Here is a 27905-nt window from a genome sequence, read left to right as displayed (position 1 = left end):
CGGATTTTGAGGGCATAAAAAGATGTTACTCATGATATGATTGAAAATGTTGACCAGTTAAAAAGAAATAATTATGCTTGTTTAAGTTGATTTCCAAAAACCTGACATATCATAAATACAGGTATTAGCTAATTAATTCCAGAATGTATGAACTTGAATTAGAAATAAAGAAAAACTTACCTGAAGGCCTAATCTTTCCATCTCCCGTGCAACGAAGATCATCTCATCCAGTGATGGAGTAATAAGTCCAGAGAGCCCAATGATGTCAGCCTTCTCTGCAATAGCACACCGCAATATTTTGTCACAAGAGCACATCACTCCCAGATCAATAACTCTGTAGTTGTTGCATCCAAGCACAACACCCACAATATTCTTACCAATATCATGAACATCACCTTTAACTGTTGCTAACACTATAGTACCGTTATATCTGTCTGTGTCTGACACACTACCACCAAGTCCGTTCACCATTGCAGCCCGTTCTGCCTCCATGAAAGGAATCAGATGCGCCACAGCTTTTTTCATTACACGTGCACTCTTAATCACCTGCGGCAGAAACATTTTCCCAGCACCAAACAGCTCACCGACAATGCTCATTCCATTCATAAGGGGTCCTTCAATAACCCTCAGTGGCCGGGGATATTTTTCTACTTGTAGACGAGCTTCTTCTGTGTCTTCCACTATGAATTTATCAATACCTTTCACCAAGGAATACTTCAGCCTCTCCTCCACATCCTTACCCCGCCAGTCATCTACAACAGCACCAACTTTTACTTGAGATGAACTTTTTTCAGCATATGCTAATAACTTTTCAGTACCATCAGGGTCAGTGTTCCACAAGAGAGATTCAGAGAGTTGCAGCAGCTCACGTTCTATATCATCATAGACAGGCAAGCATCCTGCGTTAACAATACCCATGTCCATGCCAGCTTTAATGGCGTGGTACAGAAAGACAGCGTGCATTGCTTCACGAATTGTTTCCTTCCCACGAAAGGAAAAAGAGAAGTTGCTCACCCCACCACTAATGCGTACCCCTGGGCAGGTGTCCTAGGAGGAAAATAATAATAAACAAATATTACTGTCAGGAAAATGTACCCTTTTTGTTCTTATCATTATTGCCATTTTCCACATGTTCATATACCTACTGCCATTTTTCTTCCAAGCTTTAACAAACAATATAATTATGTAAAACAGTTACCTCCTATTGTAGATTCTGCATAAAATTATACAGGACTACAAGAGAGATTTTATTTCAGGACATACAGTAATAATAATTTTGCTTCCTGAATGTATCTCTGTCAACAGCAACTCTTTTATTAAACTTCCAACCACCCATCTATGATTGTCAGTTTATCTACTACATTAATGTACTTATTAAATCACCAACTCTACCATTATCCTGTCAACTTCATACCAAAATCTGTCAGAAAGAAAAGCCTCACTATAGTGGCACCTGTACATGGCTTCTCCCACTCCACAATATCTCTAAGAAGTTTACTGACAAAAGCTCTTATGCATCAGCCAGTACTTACTCACCTTAATTCTTTTTGTAGCTTCAATAAAGTTAATGCCATAGTTATTGTGATCTTCTATTCCAGTAGCAATTGTTAAGATGTTCGGGTCAAAGATGATGTCATTGGCGTTGAACCCAACAATTTCAGTAAGGATTTTATAAGATCGCTGACATATCCGTACTTTATTTTCCACATCCACAGCCTGTAAGTAATACAACAAATTTACCAAAGATCAAAATTATAAAGGTAGGCTCAATGTAAAGCCAATATGAATCCAAAAGTCCTGGAGGTTATGAATAAATTCAAATAAGTGAAAACAATGTTCAACACAGAGGGATGGAATAAAAGGAAGTTAACAACATAAGATAGAAAAAAGTGAAGCCTTAAGAATATTAATTAATGGGGGAATGGTAACAGGATACTGGCACAACAAAATGTTTCTTTCACACTTATGTAAGTACAATATGTGAAACTGAGGTTTGCATGAGTAGTTACAGAAAAATGATGAAAGCAGTCGAGATGGATAGTTTACAAAGCATTATGGGAGTTCAGAGGAATGATACAGTTTGGAGTGAAGAAGTAAAGATAATGTTTGAGGTAAAAAAGAATTTGAAGAGTTGAGTAGATGAGTGTGCACTAATATGGTACTGTACAGGTATACGAGTACTGTATATGGCTTATGATGAATGACATCTATAATAACATGTCCCTGAAGGCATGACCGTGAGAGGGCAAGTGTGTGTGTGCATATTTCTACTTTCTTAGCACCATCTTCTCACTTTTACACTTGTCTTTCATAAATCATATAACTACTTCCCTTTATCTGAGGTTCATTTACTCCTAAATCCACACAACACAAACAGATAAAGAGTACAGTATATATGTGTATATATATATATATATATATATATATATATATATATATATATATATATATATATATATATATATATATATATATATATATATATATATATATATATATATATATATATATATAGATATATAGATAAATAGATAGATAATCAAAAAGATAGACGATGGACTTAAAATCCACATAAATCAAATAATTTTATATCATACATTATTTCAGCATTATTATTTAAAAGAGGCCGAGTATTTCTCGTAGGCGAACACAACCACAAGCATTCAGGTGTCTACAGGAGGGTATATCTTGTATCCTGTATGTGGTAAAAGAAAAACATACTGTAGTGTACTTTTATTTTGCAGGCCAGGTCCCAAGAAGTGTAGTACAATAGTGGCCACTTAAATCTTGTCTCCTTTTTACTAAAAATTTTTCTAGCAACAAGCAAATTTTCTTAACTTCATACAACCTTCCCTGACTTGTCCTAACAGGTAAATTTCCCTGACGTTTTCTGGACGACACACAAATTACCACAAATTACCCAAAATTTTCCCTAACATGCAAATATCAATAGTATTTTCCTGGCTAAAGAAATTTCCTTAATCTTTCCCTGACTACATATTTTTTCTTGACCTTTCCCTAGTTACATACAAAATTCCCTGACCTTTCCCTAATACGTAATATACAAATTTCACTGACTCGCCCAGTCACCAAGACTAACTACATACAAATTTCCCTGACTCACCTATACACCAAGATTTGGGATTCCCTTATTTCCCATCCTACTCACTGTTAACTATTTATGGTCATGTAACAGATCCCTGCTAATAGTGGTGTGGAAGGGTTATCTGGGAAAAAGAGTGCACACCATATTTACAATGCAGTCAATGTCGTCTTTGAGGCTTTAAATACGGTATGTAGCTCTTTATATTATACGTCAATATTTATTTACATTTTATTTCTATTTATCATTTCACCATTTATCAGTTGACTAACCATTTGGACAGACGGTTTGTTCTTTACTACTTTATTATGACCTTTATCCAGTGTTAGTACTGGAGGAAAACACACTATACAGCTCCTCCCCGACTAATGACGAGGTTAGGGACCCAAATCCAGGCCGTAAGTCAAATTGGTCGTAAGTCGAAAATGCTTAAATAAGACATAGAAAATCTAAAATGGGTGTCTCTTTTTCTTCTCAGCACCACAAAACTCTCACTTTTAAGCTTGCCAGCCATTTTAAAGTGAATTACCAAAAAAAATTTGTCAGTACACAGCACAATCACTGACGTTGGGACTCGAAAATACGTAATTTGACAAAATTTTGGTACAACTAGGCGGTCGTATGTCCAGGTGGTCATAAGTCGAGTACTGTAGGTCGTAAGTAGGGGAGGAGCTGTACTTGGAGAAAAAAAATGCCATGTCTGGTAGTGTCACAACACCCTTATCACATCTTTCCTTTGCCATGGACTGAATCCAGGACACAGAGGTGAGAGTTACATGCATTACCACTGCACCACCGGGAATGATTCATCTCAACTTTAAGTGACACATCACTTAAAACATTTATCATTTTGCTGTCAGTTGACCATGAACATTGTAGATTTTCTCTTTACTGCAAACACTACAGTTTAGTCTTTCCTCGCTTCTCCCTGACTTTCTAGAAATGTACTCGTAGATCCTCTGAGAAATTAAATACTGTATACCAAGATTTAGTTCATCCAGGTTCCTCACCAGACAAAGTCACACTGGGAAACAAACGTGACCACAACTCCCCAACATGAGAAGGGAAGTGACAAATTACTGAACTCCTCAAAAGACCTACATAAAGCAACACTGCCAAAGGTCACAACTCTTAGTTTAATTGTTTTTTATATATCATGTTCTCAATTCAGATTGTTACGTCCTTGTCGTATTTTTCTATTTTTTTTTTAATAACATGCTTCCATGTTGTTCCATATTATTCCTGTAATGATGTGTTATATTTACTACTATATATTCTAGTCACCTTACCCTGTGCTGTTAAGGTTTTAACTGTTATTATTTGTTCAAGCCCATCTTATTTCTTCATTTAGTATTGTAACAAGCATTCCTTGTTTCTCTAACGACCATCTGCATCGTTAAACGACCCATGTTTCACCGGCGTGTAACACTGGCGGGAGCCGACCTTATATATAGTACCCCACCAACAGACGGAGTTCAGTCCAGTCCTCCTGTCATTCAGTCCACGTTCTTTGGAGTGACACCCGTCACCTGTTACTTATACTTTATTTTATTTCTGTGTTGTTCCTGTCGCCACCAATGTGGTATATCTATGTGAGTACCTATTCATGTCTCTTATGTGTCCATCAGTGCTTGCTTAGTTACATTTAAATAATTCAGTGTTGTTTCACGTTAGTTAATTTCAGTGTTAGTTATTTTATGTTTATGCAGTGTTAACGTAATCCAGTGCTTTATTATTATTCTATATATTTTAGCAGTTCTTTTGATGTTTCGATGTTTTAGTATCATTTGTGTCTTAAAAGTTTCGATAGTGAATCAATTTGTTGTGACAGCCTACGAGGCTCTTTATTGTGTTAGTATTTAATTTAATTAAATTCTTAAAGGTTTACTTTATCTATTTTTATTCCCTTTTGATTTACTTCACTTTTTTTTTGTTTGGTTACGCCTAGAACCTGGATATTAAAGTAAATTAAGAGACGGCGTAACAAGATATACAGACAATATTATTTTCACTTCCCCCCCACCCCCCCTAATGTGGTGGGAGACAGGGGCACCTACAGGCCATTAGAAGACAGCAGGGATCTTGAATGGAAGCTTTCCTTGTACAGGTATCTCCTTCCCATTTATAGTACTGTAACCATTTTGATGTAAATTCTTCCCAACATATCACAAACACTACTAAGTAATTTCACATTTGCTTCAAAGTGGGAAAGTTTACCAACATTATCGACAATAAAGTTGGTCATGATTAAGATGTACTAAGACATGATTTGAGTTAACTTCTTCCTTCCTCTTATATATCTAAACCTTTTTCTTCAAAGTTTATGCCTCTCTATTACATGTACGGTATTCATTTTAACATAACAGCTATAAAAATACATTTTACATGATTTATTTCTCACCAATACAAACTACCGTATATACTAGTGTATAGTTCGAGTTTTTAAGACCAAATTTTTAGGCAAAAAATTGGGGGTCGTCCTATACATGCGTAATAGTTTTGTTAGGTTGAACCCGTGCATGATGGGAAGGGCGAGGAGCAACTTTTAGCTTCAGACATGAAAAATATTTACCATTTACTGCCAGTGAACAATGGAAACGTAAAATATGTACCAATTAGTAATGAAAAGTTGTGCAGTTCCTTCAGCAAATGAAGCTCACCAACTTACAATAGGCTAAATTACCTTACAACGTGTTTTCAGTAGTCTATGTTGAAGTTCTTGGCACAGGCTAACTTATCATATCATATACGGTATCACACTTCTCATTGATCTACAAAAAATACCGGTAATAAAAACCTTTTCGATATTTCACACTTAATATAATACCCGGTAATCTATTTCAACCTCCTATTGTTTACAACGACGCATGACGCACCACCAGCTGTTGAGTATCAGCTAGATGGTACACGTGTTTTTCGAATCGTTTTCAGTTAAAAAACTGTTACATCACACGTATATTTTACCTAAACTGCGCCTGAATGAATATATTCTCAGAAATAAATAGTAGTTTTGCTGAAACGTGATGTATTTTAATGTAAAATAGGATAAAATACATGACGAAAACAAAAGATTTTACCTAAGCTTCCGATGTTCAAGAGAAGTTACTCGTTTTTTTAATAGTTTTTGGTTAAAATATTGTTATATTACAATGGTATTCTATTCATACTGTGCTTGATATAATGCATTCACAGAAATGTAATATTTTTGCTGAAATTACGTGCGTATTACAATGGAAAGTGGGATAAAATCGTGACGAAAGCAATGACTTTCGCTTTCTTTCGTTCAAAAGATGTTACCGTAATCGCTTTTCGAATGGTTTAGTTAAGATACTGTTGTATTGCGATAATATTCTATCCTAATTGACTTGAATAAATACTACGATACCACATTTCTGAATATTTTCATTAAAATCCATCAAAATGATTTTCCTTGTCATCGTCTGCAGCACCAAACAGCTTCTCCCAGTCCTCTCCTTGAACAGGGCTAGAGGGTACGTGTTTTTCGAATCGTTTTCAGTTAAAAAACTATTACATCACACGTATATTTTACCTAAACTGCGCCTGAATGAATATATTCTCGGAAATAAATAGTAGTTTTGCTGAAACGTGATGTATTTCAATGTAAAATAGGATAAAATACATGACGAAAACAAAAGACTTTACCTAAGCTTCCGATGTTCTTGAGATGTTACTCGTTTTTTTAATAGTTTTCGGTTAAAATTCTGTTATATTACAACGATATTCTATTCATACTGTGCTTGATATAATACATTCACGGAAATGTAATATTTTTGCTGAAATTATGTGCGTATTACAATGGAAAGTGGGATAAAATCGTGACAAAAGCAATGACTTTCGCTTTCTTTCGTTCAAAAGATGTTACCGTAATCGCTTTTCGAATGGTTTAGTTAAAAAACTGTTGTATTACAATAATATTCCCTCCTAATTGACTTGAATAAATACTTGAATGGAAATAAACAATATTTTTGTTGAAACTACCCGCATTTCAGTGTAAATTGTCGTAATAATAAATGGTAAACAATTTGCCTTCGGCACTCGTGTTTCATGCACGGCGAGCCTCAGTTTATAGGACGTAGAGTGTTTTTACTGAAGGTTTTGTTGTTCCATTACCCTCAAAAACGTGGGTCGAACTATAAACGAGGAATATCGTAAATTAACGATTTCTTGGTCAAAAAATCAGGGTCGACCTATAAACAAGGGGGGGTTATAGACGAGTATATACGGTACTTTGACAGTAATGAACACAAAAGCTGGTATAAATCCAAGAATTTTAAGAGAAGTTCCGTGAATTTTAACCCATAGGCCCCGGGTGATGTTCCAGAACGTCCACCTATTTTCCCGCTTTTTTTTTTTTAATTATTTTGGGAAAAGTTTATTTTTTTCACAATTTAACCCCATGGGGGGAGGGGGGGGTGTACTGCCAGCAGCACCCTAACCCAGGGCTTAAGGGTTAAAGATATGGATCTAGGTTCACTTTGCATAGTGTGGCACACAGTGTAATAACACTGGTAATATAGTAATAAAAAAGTAATGGCTGTACTAACCTGGCCCATTTCATCAAAAGCCATGACAACAACTGCAGATCCATACTTCTTTATGAGGTTGGCCTTGTATATAAACTCTTCCTCGCCTTCCTTAAGTGAGATAGAGTTGACAACACATTTTCCTTGAGTTACCTTAAGACCAGCTTCTATCACATCAAAATTCGAGGAATCAATACACATTGGGACCTGTAGGGAGCAACAAACAATAATTTCTGTATAGGCTACAGTACTTATTTCTAAACATCTTTCCATTCATAATTTCTTGTATTGAAACTAATGCATTAAAATACCAATGTACCATTAAGAAATATACCCTGTACATATTATCTTTCCTGAAATTGTAAGTATAAACTGTCTGTAAATATTCTTCATTTATAACATAGTTTGTCCCCAAAGTATCTATGTCCTTTGTATACTGGTCTTTCAGCCTACCTTCCTTGCACTTTACATTGTATTCTATAAGCAGGTACTGTACTGTACTATCTTTCTGGGATAGTTTGTGCTGTTCTTGACTTTGGCTAGTCTGTGTCATGCAGGAAAAATCTTGAAAGTGTAGGGGGAAAAAATACGGTATAAATTATCGTTAAGCAAACTTACTTTGCAAATATCTGGTTCAGTTGCTATCAAGTTAAGAAAGCGTGTCATTGCTGCCTTGCCATCCAGTAAACCTTCATCCATATTAACATCAATGATCTGTGCTCCATTTTCAACCTTCAAAGAGAATTAAGATATATACTATAAATTACATTATAATGTAGTTAACAACAGGTTTATTCTTTTATATTTTACATATTGTATTTTAAAAACTTAAGGGTGATTCCTGTTGTAGAGCTACACCTGCCGGGGTAGGGAAGGTATTAATTACTGAGACAAATGAATTTTTCCTGTTGGTTGACATTAACTAACAAATCTGCCATTGTTATGTTTATAAGACTAGAATCTACAAGTACTGACTAACAATTATAGTGCCTGCAACTCTGAGCTCATAACAGATGTATAAAACTTCAAGTTGCTTTCATCTCTAAACAGTCTTGTATTCAACTACACTGCAGTGATTGCAATTAAATTGAAACAATATTAAGGTGGGTGATGATAGCACTGCCTGAGACACACAAGTTACCAAATATGAAGAACACAAGACACAGACCAGCAGTTGTACAGTACCATGACACATAATTTACCTGAGCCTTAGCAATAGAAAGGGCTTCTTCATACTCCCCATTCTTAATCAGTCGACAGAATTTTCGGGAGCCAGCAACATTGCATCTTTCACCTAAAAATAAGGAAAAAAGTTAAAACCAGAGCTCTACATTATATTTTCCCCATATTTTAAATTATCCCTTAAATGAAACATGATAACACTGTCTTGCAACAGGGTCCTACCTATGCCGATTCCAAATTTATTTTTCAATATTTGTAATTTTGGTATAATTATGAAATTTCCAGGTTTTCATTACTTGTGCTACTCACCAATATTTACAAAATTAGTTTGACTTGTGATTCTCATAGGCTCAAGGCCACAAAGAAGTTGTGCGTCTTTGTATAAAACTGAAGGAGGAGTTCGGGGTTTGATGGCGGCAACAGTTTCAGCAATAGCTCTGAAACACAGGACTATATTTATAAGACAATTACAGTACTGTAGGTTAAATTTATTCAATAAAACATGTACTTGGTTGAGAATGTGAACATATGAATCATTTGATGAAAGTAAAAAATGAATATTATTATCATATACAGTGGTCCCTTGGTTAACGAACGGTTCGGTTAAAAAAAATTTGGTTAACGAATTAGCTCCCATAAGGATTTTCAGTTCAATTAACGAACAAAACTTTGATTAACGAAATCCTTACGAAAAACACGTTTTGTTGTGCGCATCAGCTGATCGGCTAGTCTGCCAATACAGTACAGTACAGTAATTGGTTCTATGTTTACATCAGTGAAGTAAATATCAAGAAAGTTGGTCTCTTGAATATTTCTACATTTTTTATATTAAAATTATTGGTCATTTTGAAATTTAGTTAACATATTGATAATATAGACAGTACAGGGAACAGTTTTTGTGTGCCCATCAGCTGATTGAATCACCCAACAACGCTTCTCAGTTTAACTTTGTTTACAGTAGAGTGAACATCGATTTTGTTGGTCTCTTGAATATTTTTGCATTTTTACATTCAAATTATATTGGTCATTCTGAAATTTAGTTAACATATTGATAATATACAGTGCAGAAATTATTATGAAACACGAAGAAGGCATTAGGACCAATGTACTCTGTAAAGAATGTAGCATGACATCATCGACTGCCTCTACAATCAGCTGTTTGATATATAAACAAAGCTGCCGGTAATACGACATACACACCTCAAAGTAAGTTAAAATACAGTATATTCTATTGTTTTTTATTTATTATTGTACAGTATACTGTACAGTACAGTACTGTACTGTATTTAGTTTATATTTAATGTTTTGTAAATTCTATTACTGGTATACAGTACTTTGTATGTACTTTTTCTGTGAGTTGGAACCAATTACCCAATATCCCATTGAAATATTAGATTCGGTTAATGAAATTTTCGGTTAACGAATGACTCTGTGGAACGAACTGAGTTCGTTAACCGAGGGACCACTGTCTTTCACATGAGAGGAAATGGAGATACAGTATAACAAAGTACAGTAATTAGAGAAGGAGAGGTTAATTTCAAAATAAGTTTATCAAGAATTTTTCAAGTACTGTACTTGAATACTGCACAATGAATAAACGGAGTTAGTTAAACCCTTTTTTGTGCTTTGAAGGGCCAAGACCACGGACTGGGAGGAGATTGTTAACTGCTTCAGCTGTAGACATTGTGTGGTTGCTGACAAAATGTAAAACTCGACCAAACAGGCCAAGTGGAGTCAAATTGCAATCTTACCATATTTGTTAAATGTGAAACAAGCACAAGAGTTCTAAGTTAATAAATCTTCTTACATCACAAAACAATTAATCCATAGTCTCATTGTTCCTTCAAGACACCATTAGGTCCTGTACTAATGGATGTGGCAATGTGAGCAGCACAGCGAGGGGAGCGAGAAGAGGAACGGGCTTTGGGAACAGGTTTTTGGAGGCGCCAAATCAGCCAAGCATGCAATTTTTTAACATGACATTTGCATTTTTTACATCCACGGCTGGGGGGCAAGTTTTGACATGTATCATAATCACAGACAAGCGCACCGAGAGGCCAGGTTCTGTACGCTTGCCATATCACATCATACACATGTAATAATACATATCATAATACAGAAGCAGTGAAGCCAATTATTGAGCATTTAAATGACCTAGCAGAGCTTCTCGAGAGCATGGCTGATGATCCCAATGAAACTGCCAATATGAGAGCAACACAAGTTAGTTGTTGCACCAGATTCTGACTTTTGAATTTTTGGCCCTACTCGGCTTTTGGATAATGTGCTTGGAAAAATTGATCATGTCTAAAGGCGACTTCAGGACCGTGCAATGAACTTCCATGATGCTGCTCTTCATTTAAAAGCTCTTCAGGAGCATTTCCTGAAGAATGAAGAATAGATATGCAATGAATCACTTGACAGAGCATTGAAACTGTGAGGATTGGGACAACAAGGTGGAAAGATGCCACAGAAGGAAGAAAAAGATGCCTGGCAAAAGAGCTGAAGATCTGGATCTTTCTGCAGAGAAGGAAATTATGCAGCTGATGAAAGAAACCATAGACAGACTCCACGCCAAAATAAAGTAAAGATTCTTTCAACTGCAACACTTGGTTCTCTTTTGGATGTAAAAGGACTTTTGTCAACATCAAATGACGAATGCAAAAGGCAAAGTTGCACTCATGTGGGGTGATTTTTACGAGATTTAGATGGCAAAGATCTCAACAATAAAATGATGAATTGCAGAATCCTTTTCAAAAGTCAGGAAGACAGTGAGATCTCAAAAGCAGAGGAGTTCCTTCAGTTAATTGTGTATTATGGCAATCAAAATGTCTTTCCGTTGCAATTCAAATCATGTTGACCATAGCAACTTCAATCGCTAGTTGTGATGGCTAATTCAGCAAATTAAATCTTACCTTGGCATACCAAAGAGCCTCAATGGGGCAAGCGAGACTCGGTGTGTTGGCACTCCTCAACATTGAGCGTGAAGAGACAGAAAACATCAACTTTGATTTATGTCTTTAACCATTTTGCCGTAGCAAAAGCTTGAAACTCAAATGTGATTTGCTTACCATATGCTTGTTTTGTTGATAAAAATATAACCAAAAGGTAATGGCAAAATTGAATACAGAATGCACAAAATTTTATTTTTTTAAGTTTTTGTTCATTGCTGTACTTTGGTAAAGTATACTATTTTCAAATTTTCATGAATACAGTGATATATGCAGTAAAATAAAATAGGTTGAAGCACTGTAACCGATAATCTTATTAAACTTTGAAAATAGGGTTCAGAATGCAAGAAACTGTCACGTAAAAGTCAAAAGCATCCTGGGGTAGGGCCCCCAGACTCCTCACCTAAGTCAGGGCTCAGACTGCCAGAGGGGGCCCCATTCTCTACCCTTGCCCCTAGGAGCCACAAACCCTCACTACACCACTGGGCAGTGATCATAAAAGAATAAAAAAATTCTATTAGATCAAAACTATCACGGATATTTTCTCTTATTTCCATTTACTGTAATAGTTTTCACTTTTAAGATTAAAGTGATGGACACTACAGCAATAGTACTCTATTATTAAAAAGTCTCTGTTTTTGTTTTAAATTCAAATCCCTTTGTATCTTTTGTCACACCCTGTACATTTCAATAGTCGAATGAATAGTTCTCATCACATTCTTATATTTCTTTAGCCAAAAAAGGTGATTTAACACACTCAATCATTTATTTGTACAGTAATGTAGTAATGTACAGTACTGGATGGGGAAGCAGTGAACATGGTTGTATGCAACATGAGTAAGCTGACTGTGTGTGAGTCAGAGGGAACAAAACAATAATTTATTATTTTCTAGTTAGGAAATTAGATAGGGAGCTTGTTAGGGATGTAAAGGTTATAGCATGGGAAGAATGGGCCTTGATGCACAGATTGCTTGTGTGACATGTTGCTTAAAAGGTGCAGAGAAAGGAAGGTGTATGGTCCGAGAAGGAGAGTGTGGAAGTTGAAGGAACAGAATGTAAGAGAAGCATTTTATGCAAATCCTGAGTTAAGAAGATTGAAGACATCCAATGTGAGTGAGAGGGGTAGTGTAGCAAGATGCTAGGACAAAATAAAGGATGTTTTCCTAAATGTGGCTGGACGAAGAACCAAGCTAAACATGCAGTAACATGGTGGTGGAATGATGAAGCAGACAGTGATAAAAGAGGGAAGAAGATTGTACAGGTCCTGGAAGATAAATGGTAACAAGGTGGAGTACCTGGAGGTCAAGTGCAGGGCCAGAAGAGAGTTTGACATGGCTAAGAAGCATGAACAGACACATTGCAGATACGTTGAACAGTGCAGACACAAAAGGAGAAGTATTCATAAAAGTTAGGCAAATTGTGGGTAGAAAAAAGGATGTTGTTCGTGAGCAGTGTGTGTGTGTGTGTGTGTGTGTGAGAAATGACCATGGTAATGTGGTTGCTGAGAATGAGGATATCATGAATGCCTAGAGAAAATACTGTGTATGACTATTGAATGAATGCAAATGGGATAGGGGCAGCCTAGGGATAGTATAACCATTACAGAGACCATGCCCTGGAAGCTCTGGAATAGTTGCAGAAACACTGAATACATCAGGCAAATGGTGGTGTCAATGGTGACCGTACAGACTTATGCAATCATGATAGAATGTACTGTTCCAGACAACTGGAGGAAGAGTGTGACTGAATAGTTATGAGGGTAAAGGTGATGCACTTGAACACAGCAACTACAGGGGCCTGAAGCTGCTACATCAGGTTATGAAAGTTGTGGAAAGAATGATTGAGAAATTGATAAGGGAGAGAGTAGACATAAATGAAATGCAGTTTGGATTTATGTCAGATAAAGGAACTACAGAGGCAATATTTATGGTCGGGCACCTACAAAATAAATATCTAAGAAAAGAGAGAAAATTTTACTTCATATTTGTAGAATTGAAGTCATTTGACAGGATACCACATGAAGTAGTAAAGTGGGCAATGAGAAAGCTAGGAATCAAAGAGTACGTACCTTGCTCAAGTGGCTATAGTATTACATATATGAAGGCTCAAAATCCTTTGCAAGAATAGATGGTGAGGAAAGTGAGTACATGTGTGTGGCTGGGGTGAGAAGTGTGATGTGATGTTGTATAGCAGTGAAACATGGGAAGTTAAAGAGGATGACTTACGTAAACTTGACCGAGCTGAAATGAGAATGGCGAGTTGACTGTGTTTTGTGACACTGAAAGACAAGAGGCGCTGTTATGAGCTAAGAGGACAGCTAGGTAATGAGAGTAATGGCAAAGTTCTGCAAAGATGCAGGTTGAGATAGTTTGGGCAAGTGAAGAGAATGGATGAGACCAATTGAGTCTAGGAGGTGCAGGAGTCTAAATGTGGAGGGAAGAAGAGACAGAGGTAGGCCAAGAAGGATATGGGAGAGATTGTAAGAAATGACGTAAGATTTAAGAACCTGACAAGAGACTGCAAGTAACCATGCAGCATGAGAGCTGCTATCAGGTAATTGTAGCTAACCCAAGCACGTGTGATAAATGTCCTTAAAATGTTAATGATAATGAATGGAAGATGGCATTTATGACCCATGGAAATCCAAATAAATAGTACTGGCATAACTGGATAGAACCTATTTATATTTTATCTCATGCTACATCCTTTTCCAATCTTACATCAGAAGTCTATTCTCATATACTGTACTTGACAATGAAGGTCATAACAAAGAACAGACCAACCACCTGAATGGCTGGTAAGCTGATAAGTGCTAGAGGAAATGCTAAATCAAGGCATTACATAATTTATGCTAAAAACAAATGCAATACCTGATATGGTCTGGGGTTGTGCCACAACATCCTCCTACCACATTAACAAGTCCATCTTTGGCAAATTCTCTGATGTGGTTCGCTGTTGTCTCCGGAGTCTCATCATAGTCTCCAAACGTATTAGGGAGACCAGCATTAGGGTAGCATATGACATAAGATGTTGTATTTAGTCCAATGTTTTCAATAAAGGGCCGCATCTCCCTGGCTCCCAAGGCGCAATTCAAACCAATGCTGAATGAAAAAAAGGAAATAATTTCATGATACTCTTAAAAACTACTGACTGAGTATACTGTAGTACAGTATATATATTCAATAAAACAAAACACTGAAAAAGCAACTCGCATACAGGTCAGTTATGTGGGACACTGAACAAGTATACAGTAATTTATTACACTACAATACCTCCTGTACTTATACCTTATGTTACTTTACTACAGTATTCAGTGAATAATGACATTTGTGACATACATATATATCAATAAGCATTAACAAAGTGACACGATACCATGAGTGATAAATAGAACTGATTAAAGATTAATTGAGGTACTGTACTAGTATATACAGTAGCTACCTACCACAAAGGCTGTGCATGAGATATACTAATAACGAAGGCCTCCCCAGTCTGTCCTGAGAGGGTTCGACCAGACTTGTCCACAATGGTTCCAGACACCTGGTTATTCATAAAGGAAGTTTTAATGTTTACTGTAACTAAGGATTTTGAGGGAAGTACATCTTAAGCTACTCTGATGTATGACAGATAATGAAATAGAGTATTGTCATGGATATGAAAACTATTAAGTACAGTACACCTAATCTCAAGTGTACAACAACTACACGGTCAAGGTTAACTACCGAGATAACAGACTATCCAAAGATTAAACACACATTATCAATGCTAGTCTAGGTTACTGTAATACATAAAGACATGCTATTCATTATCACCAATGTAGCTTGACTCATGAGCTTCTCAAAATTTAAAGTGATATGCTATATGCACATTCACCATTATTCTGTATGTTGTATTCATTTAAATATACAGCCATCTACATTTATAACATAGTAAAGTTTTCCTTAAACAAAAACCTCCATTAAGTGAATCTCTGAATTAAGTGGGTTTTTTCCTGAGATGTTTCCACTTTTCCAAATTACAGCACAAATATGTAGTTTAAAAAACTATTGTCAGATTTAGAGAATATATACTTGTAAGAGGAACTCTCACTTGACCAGTCTAGCAACAAATCAATTAATCTACTAAAGGGAGACTGTATCTACATCCATATCAATACAACTATGCTACAGCACACCTATTTACCAAATTCATATACATTATTGTATCTACAAAATACATCTAGAGACTTCATATCTATATGTACTGGAAATTAAACATGCGTTACTGAAGTATTGTACAAACTTTCTATGATGAACAAACAAAATCTGTCATAACTCACAAATATGGGTAAAGGTTCATACTCTTTCTCAAACAGAGTCTGTATGGCAAAGAGCGCTGCTTTAGCATTAGCTGTGTCAAAGACGGTCTCCACCAACAGTATATCAACACCTCCATCTAAAAGCCCTCTGGCCTGTTCAGTGTATGCTGAGACCAACTCATCAAATGCTAAAAGTAAATCATAAGATCTCATTAACTTGTGAGTTATTATACATTAAATTTGAAAATAAATATTAAAATAATGAAGACCTTGAAAAATTAACTAACCAGCTTTTGGGATAAAAAATATTCAATGCCATTACATCAACAGCAGCAGAAATAGCCAAGGTATTCACACAAAAACCCTGTCAGTCAGTTTTTAGCAACACTAACTTTCAGATTTGATCAGTGACCCTAAAAGATAAACTCGGTATGGATATCTCTGGCTGGTGATGATGATGCTCACCAAGTTTCAGAATGATCTATCCAAAACCATAAGACTGATTACATTGACCAAGTTATGGATAAACATACACACAGACACACTGTTGGGTACTGACAATAACCATTTTCCAAGTAGTAGGTAGTAGGCAGCTACCAAACAGGGAGGTATTACTGCCTGGGAAGATATTGGAAGCGTAATATGTTGTCTATGGTAGACCCTGCTGCCATATGGCATCACGAAAATTGTGACAAATCCCAGGTTGCTGATCTGACTTTCTGCCTCATTTACACACAATTGCAGGGTCTCAATTGTTTCAATTATTATTGACAACACAACATACATACAGCTGCTCCTCGACTTATGATGGGGTTAGGGACCCAAATCCAGGTCGCAAGTCGAAAATGCTTAAATAATACATAGAAAATCTAAAATGGGTGTCTCCTTTTCTTCTCAGCACCACAAAACTCTCACTTTTAAGCTTGCCAGCCATTTTAAAGTGAATTACAAATGAAAATTTTGTCAGTACACAGCGCAATCACTAATGTCGGAACTCAAAAATACTCTACGTAATTTAAATTTTTTTTCGTACAACTGAGGCGGTCATATGTCCAGGTGGTCGTAAGTCGAGTAGGTCGTAAGTCGAGGAGTAGCTGTATATTGTTTCTCACTTTTGATCTTTTTTATTTTTGTATTTATGGTTCAATATTATTATTATTATTATTATTATTATTATTATTATTATTATTATTATTACTACTACTACTACTACTACTACAGGTTGTACCTCTCTAGTCCGGCAACCTCAGGACCTGACCGGTGCCGGACCATGGAAATTCACCCTTTTCCTGGATAGATAGTGACTTGTGCTTATGCTTGGAAGCACTAGCACCACTTTCTCTGCATCATGGTCTCTTTGAAGACATATTGAAGGGTTAAATGTCGTATAGTAGCTTCTCAAATTTCGCGAGTTTTTAATTCTTAACATATTTTATTGAAACACACAAAAAAAAATAAATAAATAAAAATTTTGACGGCGGAAACTTGAATTTCAACGGGTTTGAACGGCCCGCCAACGTGCAGACGACGGGCATAATCTTGTAAACAGCGGCATTTCTCTTATGTACAAAACATTCATTATTGTTTATTACTGAATGTCTTTTTTATTGAATTAATGTTTATGTGTGCAAAATGAGCAATACAATTCATTAATAATACGTAGAATATTAAAACACACGAGGAAATGACACAGCATTGTTTTCGTTGATTACAAAACCAGTGACTGACTGGTTCTACATATAAAACTGAAGAAAATAAGACCTTGGCTGTAGCTGTAGTAAAATTAATATGGTTGTTTTAAGTAATGTTATTTAATGTTAATAAATGGAAACAAATGGAACAATAGAAGTAGCTACCAATAATGGTAAAGAAAAAAGAGAGATCGCGTATGTAAGTGAGCATGCGCAAACGTGAAAACATATCGTCATTACTTTACATAAGAATATGAAAGCAACACTTATTTACTGTTCATATATATTTTAATTAATGTTTCTGAATTTCTTTTTATTGAATTAATGTGTGTGTGTGCAAAATTAACAATACAATTTATTATTAATACGTGGAATTATAGAGGAGACGAGACGGCTGCCGGCATTGTTTATGTTAAAGCTTACAAAACCAGTGACTGATTGGTTCTACATATAAAACTGAAGAAAATAAGACCCTGATTTTAGCTGTAGTAAAATTAATGTAAAAAAATTAATATGGTTGTTTGAAGTTCCTGTAATGTTATTTAATGTTAATAAATGGAACAATATAAGTAGCTAACCATTAATGGTAAAAAAAAGTGAGTTCGCGTATGTAAGTGCGCACATGTGAAAACATATCGTCATTACTCTACATAAGAATATGAAAGCAACACTTATTTACTGCTCATATATATTGAAGGGTTAAATGTTGTACTCTGTATAGACAAGCAGAGAGAGAGAGAGAGAGAGAGAGAGAAAGCAGCCGAACTGCCGGATGTAAACAAACCTTAATTTCCCGGGGCTTTAATTTTTTTTTTAAGGGGATTAGCCCACCCGGGCATAAGTCACTGACCCACATTGGGGCCTGAGGGGCAAAAATTTAATACTCCTGTAATAATAATAATAATTCAAATAAGCAAAAAAAAAAAAGCTGCACATCTACCTGTTGGACAAACTAAAATCGTTCCGGACCACGTGAGTTTCCGGACCACAGAATGCCGGACTAGAGAGGTACAACCTGTACTACAGAATTATTATTATTATCATTATTATTTTATTTTTTATTATAAATTTTATTTACTATGAATTATTCTTATTTATTATTATTATTATTGTATTTTCGCCCCCCAGCCCCGATGTGGGTCAGTGACCTGTGCCCGGGTGGGCTAATCCCCATTAAAAAAAAAAAAAATCACGAAGGTCTTAGATCTTTTCCTTCGACGTTTACGTGAATTTAACTTTCATTCAAAGTTTGATATGTCATTTAAGATTCTGAATTCTTACAAAAGTATCAATTAAAATAAAAAGTTTTCTAGAGGATTATGAAATAAATTTGACATAAAGCATTTGCATATTATATTATAACTTGAATGCAATGCAAGTGCCTGCACAAGAAAATCTCCCTTCGCTTTAATGACTTACATCGCTCTGGCAATACACCTAATGTAACATCTGGCTTGAACACTCACAACAACTTACTGTAGTACTAGTAACCAGTCTTCTTTCTATAAGCTAAAATGCATCTTAATCAGCAGCCATTCTCCAGACGAATATTATGATTTAGAACTTATGCACCAAAGCATCTCTGCTTTGAACCGAATACAAAAATAACTTACTGATATTCCTGTAATCTGGACGTTCAACTGAAGGTGATATAGAGAGTGTTCGGTTGGTTGGGCCCATGGCACCAGCCACAAAACGCTGCTTCCCTGTGGCTGCTGTAACTTCATCAGCTGCCCGTCTGGCCAGTCGTGCTGATTCAAGGTTAAGCCTGGGCACATCAACAATAAAATACTGTACAATTTAATATCTGTAAGAACTTCATGTAAATAGGAAATTTTTATATAACATTTTACGAAGCAGACCACAGCCTTAAGAATAACATATAACTCAGACTGAAATACCTTACACATCCTAAAGCATAGAAAAGGCTTCAAATACATTAAATTAATACACAAACAAATAGGAGTAAAAGAGTGACCCAAGCGGCTAACAAGCCGATCAGTGGCGAAGAGGATAAAAGTAAAATGGCATTTGGATGTTTGGGCCATGTAGGGTGGAAGTTTGGACCATTGACCAAGAATTTTTTGACAGTAAATTAGAATCCCTTTAATAACCCGAAGAACCTTCCTGTCAGGAATCTTCAGGTTAGGTTAGATTATTATGTTGTTATTTATATTACTTTGGCCCATGACCCAAATGTCCTAACCACCCTGGCCCAAACTTCCAGGGGTCATGACCCAATGTCCAAACATACCTAATCTAAGCTAACTTAACCTAAATATCTTGTAGACCGCATGCTATAGTAGCTCATAAGGTACAACTTACCGGTAACAGATGTGTTCCAGGTGGTAGTCTGCCTGAGCTACCCAAGTTCCACTGAATGTGTTTGTCTCAACAATGTCCGAGCCAGCTTCTAGGTATGCCTGCAGCATAAGAAAGAAGACTATTCAAAAGCCTGTGATAATGTATACCTGACAGCCAAATTATTGTATTTTATGTGTAATGGTAACTCACAGATGATCTGGAAGAGGCTCAAGCCTGTGACTCCAGCTCAATAGCCTCTTCTCTACTCAGACGGTGGCTGTGTGTGGCGGATATTTGTGCCCTATAATTATATACTTGGTCTTGATTTTTCCAGTATTATCTAATTTTGCTTCAAACTTTTCCACCTTCTCCACATTCACTACCCACTCAGGTAACCCATTCCAGTTGTTGACAACCTACTCGGGAACGAATGTCTTCTGAGATTTAGCCTCGCTCTTGTTTTGTAGACCTTCTTTGTGTTTCCCCGTGTAGTGTCAGCCTCCCTCATCTGGGACATTCCTGCTGTACATGCCTGGTCATAAATGCCACACACTATCTTGTATGTTTCCACTTGGTACCCACGAGATCTTCTGTACGCCAGTGTCGGTAACTGTAATTTCCTTAGTCTTTCCTCATAAGATAAATCTTAGATCTGTGGTACAAATTTGGTAGCCCTCCTCTGTACATTCTCTACTGCTTCAATATCCTTAATGAGATATGGGCACCAAATTTGATTAGCATAATCAAGGTGTGGCCTAACCAGCGCAGTGTACAGAGCCTTGAATATAGGTGCATCCAGATGAACAAAAGTTCTTCTTATAATGCCCACTATTTTATTAGCCTTGTTGATTTTCTCAGCTAGATGGTCAGAGAAAGTCAGCTTATCATCGATGACTACCCCCATATCCTTTTCTACAGTGGTCTCCTTGATCGTGGCGTACATATGATATCCCTGGTCAGCAACTTCTGTTCTTCCTATCCTCACGTATTTACTTTTTTCTGGGTGAAAGTTCAGCATCCACTTCTCAGTCCAACCCCTGATCCCATCCAGGTCCTCCTGCAGTGTGTCACAATCATCATCTTGTTCTATTTTCCTAAAAATCTGTGTGTCATCCGCATATAGATATACCTCAGACGTGTTAAATTGCCTCAGGCAGGTCATTGATAAAAAGGACAAATAGCAGGGGGCCGAGGACAGAACCCTATGAATGCTTATACTGTACTGTATTTTAAATTATGTCAACTTTAATAACAATACTACAGTATTTCTCACAGCCTTTTAAACTAACTGTACTTATATATTTTACATACGTGCATACTTCAGTTTTCAGAATTATGGTAAAAACTGAAGAGTTCAGCACATCACAACCAACACAATACATCATCTTTCTAATTTGCAAGTACCTGTATGATGATTAACTAATTACTGAATAACTATGACTACTGTCAGGTCACAACACAATATGTTCTTATGATTCTGAAACTTACTTTATGTATTTCAAGAATAATTTGTGGTCTTGTTAGAGAGAGAAGGTCATTGTTGCCTTTCAGGTGGCTTTCATGGTCTTTAAATTCTTCTCCTTTATAATCCTCCTCTGACAACTTGTGGCGCTGAATCATGGTACCCATGGCTCCATCGATCACCAAGATACGTTCTTGTAACGCTTGGTGAATCTCCTGTGACCGAGCTGTGGATAATACTATATTCAGTTTAAGGCTGTACCCAGGTTATTAAACATGAGGATGGGAGGGGGGTGGAGAGGGACTCATTATGGGTAGTGAGCAAACTTGGGGAGACACTGGTAATGTTTTCAGGTCTAATGAATGTAAAAAGGTAAAAAATTAACCAATAAAGTGATCATGCTTCTTAAAATCAAAATAATATATAGCTGTTAAATGTTTCATGAACTATAAAATCTCTTCATCCATGACTTCAAAACAACCTTATAAGAACTTGTAACATATACTGTAGATATAGTAAGTAGCATAGACAATATTGAAAATGTACAACATATTTTTTGTCTTATTTCAAACTTAACATACTGCAGTATAACCCGACAAAATATAATGAAACATACTACTGAACTGTATAGCCCATTACTTTATTTTAATTTTGGTGGGCAGAGGACAGTAGTAAATGGTGGGAATCAACTTGTTTTATGGGGACCTCCTGAGTGACCTGCATTAACAATGATCATAAGAAATGATGAGATTATTTAGTGATTTTAATAAGACGTTTCCTATGACAAACATATCAGTTCAGATTTTTAATAAGGTGGTAGGGTAATAATGTTTACTCATTAAGCATTAAAACAACATTCTACTATACCAAGTGACATATCCAGTTTTAAATCCTGTACTATTTTTAAATAACCTGATGATGCAACAGTGCACTCACAGCCCATCATGGGTGTTGTATGTCAAGTGAAAAATATAAATTTGGCGCAAAAACAAGCCTAATATTTCATTACCTGACATTGCAGCGGGACGTTTATGGGATGCCATTTTCGTTACAACTCACACCTGTAACGTGTTTGGACGTTCTGGATACCGTCACTTCACACCCGCCTCAGCGATGGACCATAACTCGAGAGACTTCAAAAGCTCATCGCGTTCCTTTTTATAACCGTCTAACTTTATATCCGTTTTCTGACCCTGACTTCGGCTTTAGGATAATCGGAATATAAACTAAATTGTATGGCTTGAGGGCTATAATTTATTTTATTATTATTATGCCTTTTAAAAAAAGTAAAATAATATGGGATAATAATCAATCACCTTCAATCAATGAATCTTGGTAAATAAATAATCAAACTATTGAAGACTCCATCGGCAGATTCTGGCACGTGATCATCAGCTGATCCTGGCAGGCTGGCACCCAAACAAACCCTGCAGCGGTGCCACGCGCACGACCACATATGGTCTTTCTGAAAAGCGAAAAAAAAGCAACAGAAAGTTTTCATGATCACCAATATTCAAATTCTGAAGATACATATCCCACGTGTGTTTATAAAATGCATTTTCATAAAAATATTATTTTCTATTTTAGAAACATATAATAAATCAGCATTCGGCACAATTGCCCTGCAGAGTATAAATGGGATACTTTTACTTTTACTTTTATCCTCACCACCACTGATCGGCTCGTTAGCCACTTGGGCGATCGGTCACGTCTCTGTCACGCACTATTGGCAAGGGTTCCATGACAAAACCCCAACGGACAAAACCCCAACGGGGTTGTCATTTGTCAACACTAACCTAACCTAACCTAAACATAAAAGTGTTTTATTTTTTATTTTATATATGAGACTGGGGTTTTGTCGTTGGGGTTTTATCCGGTCACCATTGGCAAGTACTAGTCATGTACTGGCTCTCTGTTACGCACTGTTGGCAGGTACTGGGCATGCATCGTTAACTTTGAATTTACACAGTATTGATATAAAACTTTGATATGAATCTTCTACTTACATACACAAATAAAAATATTTCCGCTAAGGAGCCAGTTAGTGGTGAAGAGGATAAAAGTAATATTTACCGGACGAAGTTACGCTAAAATAGTAAAGTTCTATTTTCAGAGAATGTGCTTATCCATGGCATTTGTATAATGAAAAATATTACAGTAAGTCATTAAGAAACATACATATCCATAAACAGCTTTTCCATTTTGGATTATCATACATGGCCTTGAATATAAGCTATTAATAACTGGGACAAACACAGCAGAGATATCTGAATTTCCTTGAAAACAGATAATGACAAATCTGGGAGTAAATTCTGAAGTGGCGACGCCAATGTGGCGTGACCTATCGAGTGATCTCTGACCAATCACTAGTCCAAGTTAGAGACATACTATTTCTTTATAGGAAAATAATTGCTGCTAAACTGAGCTTTCGACGTTACTCTATAGACGTGCATTCCATTATACACGGCAACAGCTAGGTGTCATTAAATTTTTTTCTCCTCTTCACCATTTGTGAACTCACCACTGTTCAAAATGCTGCTCCCGCCGTTAACACGTCAGTGTCCGCGTTCTGTCTTTCGGGAGATAAAACCCCAAAGGCAGTGTCGTGTCATCACTCACAGAAATTGACCGCGACATCACCCTAGCCAATGATACAGTGGTACTCAGTTTCGACTGGAGTCGCCTGTCAGTATAAATCAATAATGCACTGTACATTTCTTGCTTGTCAGTGTCACCATGGTGTCTTTGCCTCACTACCCACGTCCTCCTCTACCCACCTCCTCGCCCTGCCAATCTGCATACCCTACTCACCTCCCCGCCCTGCCAACCTTTCAAGGGCGGATCCAGAAATATCAAAAGGGGGTCCAAGAAGTTGTAGGTGGGGTAACATGACGAGCCTACCAAGCTGTTTTTTTAGGGGGGGGGGGAGAAGCAAAGGGAGAAGGAGGGTTGTTGCTAAGAGAAGGTTGAACAGGCAAAGAATGTGCTGCTTCTCTCGCGGCAGGTGCAAGGTCCTCATGGGCGCCGGGTGGGGTGTCCATAGGGCCGGATGCAGGAGCAGGGTCAGGAGCAGTAAGTATCCGAGGAAGAAAAGAGGGTGTTGTGGACTGCAATGGTGACCAGACAGGTAAAGGGAGGGGGGAGGCGTGGTTTGCTGGGGGAATGTGGTGATTTTTTGGCGGCAGGTGCACAGTCCTTGGGGGCGCTGGGTGGGATGTCTGAGTCTACAGGGCGAGGTGCATGATCCCCTTCAGGAGCGGTAGGTACCTGAGAATGAAAAAGGGCACATAAAAATGTTGTGGATAAGGTGGTGCTGCAAGTAGCAACTGTGGGCAGACTGGTGCAGATGTGGTTTGTTGGGGGTAATGCTGGGCTGGGGGCCCATCGGGTAAGGTGGCCGGCTTCACTCGATCGATGCTGACGGTGTCGTATCTGCCATTGCGAATGATTGTCAGGAACTTCGCTGAGTTGCATTGCGTAATCCAAAACTCATGTAGGCATACTCGAAGAGACCGAACGGAGTGGTTAGGGCTGTCTTCTGGATATCTGCAGGAACCACAGGAATCTGATGGAAGGCACACTCCAAGTCGATCTTCGAGAATATGGTCTTGCCGTGGAGTTTGTGGTGGAAGTCCTGGACATGCGGGATAAGGTACCTGTCAGGTTTGGTGACGAGATTCAGGGCTCTGTAATCACCACATATCCTCCAGTCGTTGGATGATGGCTTTGGAACCATGTGAAGAGGAGATGCCCAGGGACTCTTTGAAGGTCGAATGATGCCGTCTTGCAGGAGTTTGTTGAATTCCGCCTTGGCTACGTTCAGGAGCTCAGGGCGAAGGCGGCGAGGTTCGTGAGAAGACTGGAGGTCCTGTAGTCTCGATGTGGTGGAAGATTCCCGACGTAGGTGGTGGTGGAGACTCGGGGGTGAGAAAAGTTCCTTGAGCAGAGAGGAGAACTCGTTGGACGGCGAGAGACAGGTGATAGTGTCGGCGACTGCGGCACGTGTACTCCGGATCGTGTGTGCTGTAGGCTCATGGACGAGGCAGAGGTTGCTTGGGTCGACGACGAGTTTGTGGAAGGTGAGGACGTCGAAGCCAAGGATGGGTTGAGAGACATCTGCCACCACGAAGGACCAGCGCAGAGTCTTGGGAAGACCAAGGTCTAAGCCAAGGCGATGTGTGTGCAGTAGGAGGCGGTGGAGGTACCGTTGGCAGCGAACAGGTCATATGAGGGTTGCTTTGATGTGTCTTGCAGTGAGGGAGGGATGATGCTGACCGATGCTCCTGTGTCAATGAGGAATTTCCTGCCGGAGATGCGGTCGGTGATATGCAGCAGTGAGACGCCTGAAGTGACGGAGGTTGTGGTGTCTACCAATCCCCGTCGATGCCGTTTCCTGAGTAGTTGCAGGGAGCCTCACAATGTCTAGCGTTAGCACCGAAGCGTTGATGGTACCAGCAGAGGGTAGGTGCACTGTGCTGGGAGCTGGCGGCGGTGCCTGAGGCAGGACGAAGACGTCGGGGTCGGTAGGACGCGGTGCGTGGGGCAGGAACAGAAGCAGCAGCAGGCATGGAGGAGCAGAGCTGCTCGAGGGTGTCCATCCTGCAGTGTAGAGACTGTAGCAGGATCCTCATGTCTTGTGAGGTGTTGCTCGTCTGAGGAGCATTGATCCGGTTGACAAGATCGGAGGAAAGTGACGGTGTGGCCGCTGAGTTGTCCGCGGCAGCATAGAGCACAGCAGTGTATTCATGGAATACTCTGTCTGCCGTGGCTGCGTAGGCCGCCGGGGTTGTAGAGTAGTCCAGTGCGGACAGGGCGAGGCGAACTTCTGCAGGGAGCTTCTGAGTGTGAAGCTGCGGCAGGATAGTGTCAAGAAGCCTGTCTGTGTGGCGGGAGTTCAGTCTCCGCATCTCGTCCCAGAGACATGCAGGCGTTGAGTTGCCGAGGGAGAGACCAGATAGGTCTTGCAGGACACTGGTGTTAGGCCGCTGGTATCGCCTCTTGAGAGAGTCTCGTAGAGCTGTGAATTTGTTGTCATCTGGGGGCTTAGTGATGACTTCTGAAACTAGTGTGGCGACTTCTGTGGGTAGGGAACAGATCAAGTCGATGTACTTCTGTTCGTCTGTAGCTGTAGAGCCGATGAGAGCTGCCTCCATGTGGATTAGCCAGTCTTCAATGTTGTGATTGAAGACTGGAAGAGTGATCCGTTTCTCATCTATCCTGTGTGAGCGCTTTACTTCGTAGGTCACCATTTGTAGCATAGGCTATGTAGGAGATCTCGCACTAAGGATGGAGGTGAGAAGGGAAACTCACTATGGCGTTTTCTATATATATATATATATATATATATATATATATTATATGTACAATACAGTGCTAGGGAGTTGCTGTGTGGTGAGGAGCTAGTTGAGAGGCGGTCTTGTCTGTTTGAGAGCATTGAGAAGAATCCTCTTCGGTCGGTCGGTCGGTGATACGGAGAGAAGAGAGCATTAGCTCTGAGGGTGCAAGAAGGGTACAGTACAAGGTAAAGTTCAGAAGTGGGAAATAGAGAAGGAGGTTAACAGCAGGTGGGCTATCCACCTTGCGGAGACGGGTTTTTTGTCTTCCGTCAACAGTGCTGCATTAGAGGGCTCATGCGGTTAGGGAAGGCCGGTCTCAGCCCAGCTGAGCTAAGTTGTTCTATTTGATGTTTCCTTGGGGCATATTATGATAGGGGGGGGGGTCCCTCCAGGTCCTTGTGGCACTAGAGGGATGATCCCCATCTTTTTCGTTTTTAGTTTTTTATTGTGGGTGTTTGTGAACTATTTAGGTCTTTGTTTATTTGTGGGGTCCCTCCAGGTCCTTGTGTGACTGGAGAGTTGTGCCCATCTTTTGGTTCTTTTCTAGTTTGTATATAGAGGCTCTGGTTCTTCGTTATCATTTTTCCTGCTTCTAGGCCACCATCCGTGTGATGTGCTGTTGTTTTCCTCAAGTAGTTTGTTTAGTATGGGATCCTGTTCTTGCTGGATTGTTCCCATATGGCATTTGCTTGGGTGTGTATTCTGGTGTTGAGTGGGTCTATGCCGTGTTCTGTGTGTATGTCTTGTGCTGTTTGTGTGTATGGTGGGTGGTGTTTTGCCGCTCTTCTGAGGGCTATATTTTGCACTGCTTGAAATTTAAGTTGATTTGTTCTTGCGATTGTGTTCAGAGGTATCGGAGGGTATTCTAAGTGTGGTCTGATCAGTGCTTTGTATAGGTGCAATTGCGTGTTGGTGTTTAATTGGCGGAATCTTCTGAGCTTTGTAAGTTGTGATTTTGCCATAGCTATTCTTTCATTGATGTGGGGGATTATTCCGTTTCTGGTTATCTTGAGTCCTAATATTTTTCCGTTGGCAGCT

The 27905-nt window shown here is 38.4% G+C and overlaps 1 protein-coding gene across 1 annotated transcript in view; it reads right to left on the bottom strand.

Annotated features, from left to right (window-relative positions):
• Positions 1-22674, bottom strand: part of LOC121863622 (methionine synthase-like) — a 50551-nt gene extending 27877 nt beyond the window's left edge. Inside the window, exons 1-13 of the mRNA XM_042362368.1 lie at positions 22541-22674; positions 21558-21757; positions 20091-20188; positions 19379-19533; positions 16096-16262; positions 15223-15317; positions 14648-14878; positions 9139-9266; positions 8850-8941; positions 8266-8379; positions 7669-7854; positions 1537-1716; positions 181-1047 (exon numbers count right to left, since the gene is read on the bottom strand). Of these exons, the coding sequence (XP_042218302.1) occupies positions 181-1047; positions 1537-1716; positions 7669-7854; positions 8266-8379; positions 8850-8941; positions 9139-9266; positions 14648-14878; positions 15223-15317; positions 16096-16262; positions 19379-19533; positions 20091-20188; positions 21558-21757; positions 22541-22574 (2547 nt within the window). The 5' untranslated portion in view covers positions 22575-22674. The remainder of the gene's footprint in view (positions 1-180; positions 1048-1536; positions 1717-7668; positions 7855-8265; positions 8380-8849; positions 8942-9138; positions 9267-14647; positions 14879-15222; positions 15318-16095; positions 16263-19378; positions 19534-20090; positions 20189-21557; positions 21758-22540) is intronic.
• Between the last annotated feature and the right edge of the window lie 5231 nt (positions 22675-27905).

This window comes from Homarus americanus, unplaced genomic scaffold (genome assembly GCF_018991925.1).
Source record: "Homarus americanus isolate GMGI-L3 unplaced genomic scaffold, GMGI_Hamer_2.0 scaffold41366, whole genome shotgun sequence".
NCBI classification, from domain to species: Eukaryota; Metazoa; Arthropoda; class Malacostraca; order Decapoda; family Nephropidae; genus Homarus; species Homarus americanus.
Note: the sequence above shows the minus strand (reverse complement) of the source record. Positions and strands in the feature narration are given on the sequence as shown.